The 7,170-nt window shown below is 34.8% G+C and overlaps 1 protein-coding gene across 1 annotated transcript in view; it reads right to left on the reverse strand.

The window, feature by feature from the left end:
* Positions 1 to 7,170, reverse strand: part of MAP9 (microtubule associated protein 9) — a 27,416-nt gene that overhangs the window by 12,656 nt on the left and 7,590 nt on the right. Inside the window, exons 5-7 of the mRNA XM_003803003.2 lie at positions 5,690 to 5,919; positions 2,510 to 2,594; positions 135 to 382 (exon numbers count right to left, since the gene is read on the reverse strand). Coding sequence (XP_003803051.1) covers positions 135 to 382; positions 2,510 to 2,594; positions 5,690 to 5,919 — 563 coding nt within the window. The remainder of the gene's footprint in view (positions 1 to 134; positions 383 to 2,509; positions 2,595 to 5,689; positions 5,920 to 7,170) is intronic.

Raw genomic sequence — 7,170 nt, forward strand, 5'->3', positions numbered from 1 at the left:
CCACTCGACAATATAATACCACTATGAAAAGATGAGTTTTACACAGGTAATTCAAAAGTAAATAACACCAAAAATAAAGTATTTTAAAGTTCTACTTCAAATTTTAATCTGTAATATAAAATGTATATAAATACCTTTGTGGATCCTGTGGCCTTGGTGGATATTAAGATACCCGGAGATTCAGACAGTAGTGGATCCACTGCTGTGTCATCTTCCACACTCAGTTCAGCTTTCTCCTTTTCTTCTTCAAGGTCATCAGCAGTTACTTGACTTTCCTTTGATTTCTCAAGTGTAGTAGTAACTAAGTCTGTTGAAAATGAATTCTCTTCAGTTTCATCTGATTTCAGGGAATTATGGTTTTCAGCAAATTCTTCATTCTGAACTATATTGAGATAGAATACCAGTATTAAAACCCCCTTCTGAATTAATAATGTCGATAAGAAATTGGCTCACTTTCCTTTAAATGAAGTCTATAATCTTTTTATTCCAAAATAAAATATGAAGAAAATTACATGTTGAACTTGAATAAATCTTTTTTCAAAAGTGACCGACAAAAGAGAAAATAACTACTCTTAACCTGATGAAGCACCTAACAAGCCTAATACTTAGAAACACAGCATATTAACAAATAGAATGAATGGCTACACTAAAACAAACACACAATTGGAGAGCTTCTTGAAGCATATGCTAAGATGGCAGCATCTATTCAATTCTAAAGCCTGTGTTTCTTGGCTGCAACAACAGGCCGTGTGAGTGGTAGGCACATATCTCTAGGGCGGCTATTACAGTTACTAGTTTTATTACTAGTAGTAAAATTGTTGAATTGTACATATGCGGAGAGATCCAAGGATGAATGCAATTTTTCACAGAGAAACCAGGCTTTAGTTAGTTTCATGCCCACCATGACACAGTGTTCCCTCTGATACCAAAAAGGGACACCAAAGATAGGCCTGCTACTTAATCTCTCAGTACTTCAAGGGACAGGCTCAAGCTCTGGCACAAAAGAACTGAGTTTGGCTTTATAGAATTGTTTCTGATATTCCGATTCTACCACACTTTGGAATGTTCAAAGAAAGAAATCCTTGCTTTCTGTGGGGATCACCAACTTTCAATTCTACCAGGATGCTTCTTCCTGGCTAAACCTGCATGTATCAATTCTGCTGGTTTCATTATGGCCATTATGGGGAAGTTGTTTTGAAGTAAGGTAAACTAGGGGAGATTATTTTGGCCACTTGCTTTATTTTTATTTTTATTTTTAAAATCAGTTTATTATTACAGTTATACATTTACATTTGAAGAGTACTGATGACTCAATTGATGAATGAAATCATTGAAGCTGTTAATCAGTCTATTCAATGAAAAGAACAACAACACTGGAGCCAAGATTTAAAATATGGCTCCATCACTGACCTTGGGTATGTTTCCCATATCTCTGTACTTCAGTTGTTCTCATCTGTAAAATGACAAAAATTATACTACATAGTAAGCATTTAATAAATGTTAGTTACATATTCCAGTCCTAGAAATAGCCATTCCTTTTAGGTCTCATTAAATTACAAATTGTAACACCGAGAAAAGAAATAATGTTAACAACTCTACACACCACACTTACTACATGCTTACTATGGTATTACTGCAAATGCTTTGCATGTATTATTAATTTGTTTAATCCTCACCATCACCCTCTGAGGTAGATCAGTCTTATTTTCTCCATTTTAAAGATCACTATACAAGGCCAGAGAGGTTAGTTACTTTGCTTAGGTAGCTGTGCTTGATCTCAAACCTAGCTTAGCCTCATTATAAAATTACACCTAGTTATTATGTTATGTTGAGGAATTTTGCACCAACACATGCATAATAATAGTTTTCCTTAAGTGCTCACCCTACTTGTGCCAGGAACTAGGGTAGGGGCTAAAATGAACTGTATCACTTAATTTTCACAACACCCTCATGAGAGAGATAATACTATAACTTGGGCAAATTGAGGCACTGAGAGATTAAGTCATTCATCAAAAAACTACAGAGGTAGGCTGGACGTTGTGGCTCATGCCTTTAGTCCTACCATTTTGGGAGGTTGAGGTATGAGGACTATTTGAGCCCAGGAGTTTAAGACCAGCCTGGGCATCATAGCAAGACAACTTCTTTACAAAAAAAAAAAAAAAATAAATAAATAAATTCATTAGGAATGCTGACAAGTGCCTGTAGTCCCAGCTACTCAGGACACTGAGGAAGGAAGATCACTTGAGCCCAGAAGTTTGATGTGGCAGTAACCTATGACAATGCACTTCTGCCTGAGCAACAGAGAAAGACTCAGTCTCAAAAAATAAAAATGAAAATAAAAAAGTTAAAGCACAGAATTAGTTAACTGCATAGTTGGGAATAAAATCCAAACAAATACAAACACATATTTTGTTGTAACTGTGCAAAATACTATGGTATTTTTTATAGAAACAGGATTCCAGCACAGAATTCACGAATAAAATAAGATACAATAATTAGACATAACCACCTTTTATGGATGCTTTTCCCTCAGATCCTGGTGAAAAAGAATCTTTAAGACCTTCCTTAAGCGATGATGGTGAAAGACTTGGATCCTGTTTTATTTGGGGAAAAAAAATGGATTTACCACTTAAGTTTAGTTCTTAAGATCTGTGGGACCAAGAGCATTATTAAAACTATCTCATAACCCTAAAATCTGCATTGACAGTTTAAAAAATAAAATTTAAAAAAGAAATCACAAGGGAAATTTAAAAATATATTTTAAAAAATAATAATAAAAATAAAAGTCACCTAAAAATGCAAGGCTGTTAAGAACACACAGAAGGAAATTTATGGCTTTGAGTGGGTTTAACAGAATAAACGAAAAGCTTAGAATCAGTGAGAAAATTTTCAAATTTAAAGATAAATAAATTAAACATAAAGAAAAAGGAATAAAAAGGACTGAAAATCAGTTAAACTGGAAACAGACAATAGAAAAAACTAACAAAATCAAAGCGTGTTTGTTAATAAAACTAATTTTAATTAAAACTAAGCAATACCTATTAAGATTTAATAAGAAAGACAGAAGACACAAGTATATGTATTAGAAACAAAAGATGTCATGATAATCCCAGTCATCAAAGGGCTGAGGGACTATCATGAATAACTGTGTCTCTAAAGTCCGCTTATCAGAGGAAATGGACACATTTCTCAGTAGACACAAATTATCAAACTGATGAAAAGGAAAATCTGCATATCAAAATATCTATGAAAAATAAAGTGTAATGCCAAATACATTTCCACAAAGAAAACTCCTGGTGAAATATTTTTATTTAAGGAAAAAACGACACCAAATTTCTGGTTTCACAGTTAACAACCTTTTAAAAAATAAAGGAGAAAGATACACACCCCAACTTATTCAGTACCCAAGCCTGATAACATTATAAGAAAACATTATAGACCAATAGCCTTCATAAATATAGATACAGAAGTCCAAATATTAACAAAGCAAACCCACAAGGAAATATCGTATCATCACCAATCAGAGTTTATCCTAGGAATGACAGGTTAAACAAATGAATAACACACAGATATCACATACACACACACACTGTGTGCTCAGGGAAGGTGGGAGGAATGGATGCCGTGAGAAAGCAAATGTAGCTCCCCCTTCCAATTTTTGGCTGTGATGCTTGCAGGGGCAGGGGTGCAGTGTTAAGTGAGAGTTCACGAAAGCTACCTAAGCACAGCTGAACGCTGACGGAAACGTTGAGAGTGAAGGTACAAAAAATATTTAATATAAAAGCAAAAAAGGCTTAAACAAAATATAGACAGGAAATCTCTGACAAGGTAGACTTAAAGAAGATTCAGAGCAGGAAGACTTTTATAATAAAGAATATGGAAATTCGGATAGTTTAAAATAGAAGTGTCTAGTCTAATCAACAATAAAATAATAGCTCTAGATTATGGGCTATGTTATAGTCATTAACGTAAATGCAGTCCCAAAAATCACCTAGCTTTATGGCTTTATGATTTAATTCCAAGAGACAAAGAAAAAGCAAGATACAAAGTATTACAAATGTTAAGAAGGCAAATATGATAAAACAACATAGGAAAACAGACTAGAAGGGCAAACAAAAAGAATGAACATCACTGCCACCAAGTGGTGCGATTGTGGTTGGCTATTCGCTATTAAATTTTCTGTCATAGTATGATGTTACTTTAAACTTCAGATACTTTAAAAAAAAATTAATCAAGAGAAATATCCAGCATTTAAAGTTAGGAACCTGTCCCTGTTAAACAGTGTTCCCCCTAAATTATGTCCATCTAGAGCCTCTGAATGTAACCTTATAAAGATAAAAATACGATTAGTTAAGATGACACATTTGGATTAACGAGGCCCTAAATCTCATAACTGGTGATGTTTGGAGATAAAGAGGAGAAACATACAGACACAGGGAAGGCCACATGGTGATGTGACAGGGATTGAAGTGATGCTGGTACAGCCGAGGGACACTAAGGACTGCCAGCAACTTCCTTCTGTAAAGCCTCCAGAGGGAACCAGCCCCTGTGGACACCTGGATTTTGGACTTCTGGCCTTCAGAACAAAGAATAAATTTCTGTTGTTTTAAGTCATCCAGTTTGTGACAATTTCTTACAGCAGCTACAGGAAACTAGTATAATATTCAATTGACCAGAAAATGTCATTAAATGTAAAATAATTGCTTGCTTTCTTCTATTATTCAGAACAAAGAAATAGCACAGAAGAGTCAGAAGATGTGTATCAATCTGTCACCTTTCTACTGGTGAAGCTGAACTGCAGAGGAAGATTGGAAGTTTGAACTGGTAGCCTTCAAACCTACTTCAGGTCTGAATTAGAGGGATTCCTCCATTTAGTTGAAGCACAGAGGAGCTCCTCTGGGAGTGTTACTTCCATGGAGGAAATCCTTACACACCAGTGCTGTTAACAAGTACTGAGAGAAAGAAAGAAGCTTGATCAGGTAAAGTTAGTTCATTTCCCAGATCTGCCTAAGCAGATTATGGAGAAGGATGTTCTTCTCATACTTTCCTTTCTGAAGTGTTCAAAAGGGAAAGTTTGCTTCCCACAGTGAAATACTAAGGGAGGGACTAGGAGTTCTAGCTCCTAACAATACACAGTGAACTCCCAGAAGGAAACAGGGAAGGCCACATTTAATTGCATTTAGTTATATCTCAAAGTGGCACAGAACAGTGCCATGAACTTTCAATATACATTTGCTGAATGAAAAATCAAATGAATAAAATAACACTGACTATATTGTTCTTAGCCATAAATTATATAAATTATATAATATCCTAATAAAAGGATATATATGTAACAAAAATCTTGAAACTACAAATATTCAATATTATGATTCAGAAAAACAATTTTTTTCACATTTCAATTTCCTGTAATTGGATGCATCTTATAATCACTGGTGTGTTGTAGCTTCATTGGAAGAGTTTTCTTCTTCTTTAATGGTACACAAAACAATGCTACTTCTTACAATTAATGGTACTGTAGACTAATGGAATATAGTATATTAAACAAAACTTAAAATTATTAATTGCAGAAGAAAACAAGTAAAACACATACACACGCACACCAATTCATTCTCTGTCCCTTTCCCATAAGCAGATGCAAAGGCCTAAATTCAACAACACGGTTCAACAGTTCAGCAGTAATGCTAACCTCGGGAGCAAGGGTTTCAGAGTATGTTTCTTTCTTAGCTTCTAACTGTAGGTCATTCAATCTTGAAAGGGAAGAAGGTACAGAATACGATTGTAATTCTTCATTGAGGGCAGTTTCCTTATCTTCTCCAAATCTATCTTTCTCCTCCACATGGCTATTCTTTTTTAACATGCTCCTTGGCCGAGGTGAAGGTTTAAAGTGGTCGCCTGTTTCAAAGTTGCTGCCATTTTCTGGTGAAAAATGAAATGCTTTAAGATGTGTGTAGGGGGAAAAAAAAAGACCACACCTTTACATGGCTTTAATTGCCACTAGGGTACCACCATACTTCGGGCTCTCTATCCTGGAGAATCCAGATGAAGCCCAAATCTGTTCTCCATACAAAGCTCTAGTAAGGCACAAATAAGTGATCATTAATAATCAAAGTTAAAAAAAAAAATAGTTGCCACCCTGAAAGTAAGTAGCATACTTAAGTTTTGTGAGAAGTTAACTCTTCAACTTCATGTACTTCACAGTATTCAAAAATAATTTTTTAAAACGAAAACAAATAAAACCTTGCCTCAATTTCTACTTCTATAAAATGAAACCTTTATTGGGTTCCTGATACCAGGCCTTGTACACATTACTGATCTCATAATCAAGGCAGTGATAATGGGCACACCCAAGGACTCTATAGCTTGTTTTCTTTTAAACAAAATTACAAGACAAAGGAGACTGAAGTGCAAATTCTCACTAAGGAAAAGAACATTGACCTAGAAGATCTAGATCTATGAGTTACTATTCTTTGAGTCTATAAAATTTCCTTAGCAGTTATTAAACAGTCAGTAATAGTTATTACTATTTCCATTACTCCTAAGTCTAACACTAGAGTCTAATACCGGTATGCATCTAGCACTCACTACATAGATAGGAGAATTTTCCACTTACATACTTATTGTCTGAATTTTACCTGTTCTACATATTTTATTTCTCTATTGTTCTATAAATGTATTCTTCTAAAACTTTAGAACTAGTCTAATTAAAACCTTTCTCATCTTTACCTATTAAAGGGCTTATGAATGCTGCCAAAGGATTCCACAACCATACCAAATTAGTACCACTATGAATGTTTCTTTGACAATTTTAGCTATGTCCTCAACTCTGGGCAAATGTTCAACCCCAAAGCCAAAAGTCCTACATTCTTCCCACTGTTCTTCCCTATATCCAAGGCACCACAATATCCTATTGGTTCCACTTGCTACATACTTCTCTCATTTACAACATGATAAATATCATGACTGCATCCATGATATTTATAAAATGCAGATCAGACTGTATCACTTCTCTCCACAAATTCTTCAATAGCTCCCTATAAATCCAGTTCTGTAAAATAAAAGTGCAATTGCCTTTGAGATATATTGAAGACTTTCATGGTTTTGCCTCTGACTATCTATAATGCCCTATCTACTGGCACAGCCATTTCATAATTTGTGTACCTGAAATCC

Source organism: Otolemur garnettii, unplaced genomic scaffold (assembly GCF_000181295.1).
Source record: "Otolemur garnettii isolate 467f Iridium unplaced genomic scaffold, OtoGar3 scaffold00274, whole genome shotgun sequence".
In the NCBI taxonomy this organism is placed as follows: domain Eukaryota; kingdom Metazoa; phylum Chordata; class Mammalia; order Primates; family Galagidae; genus Otolemur; species Otolemur garnettii.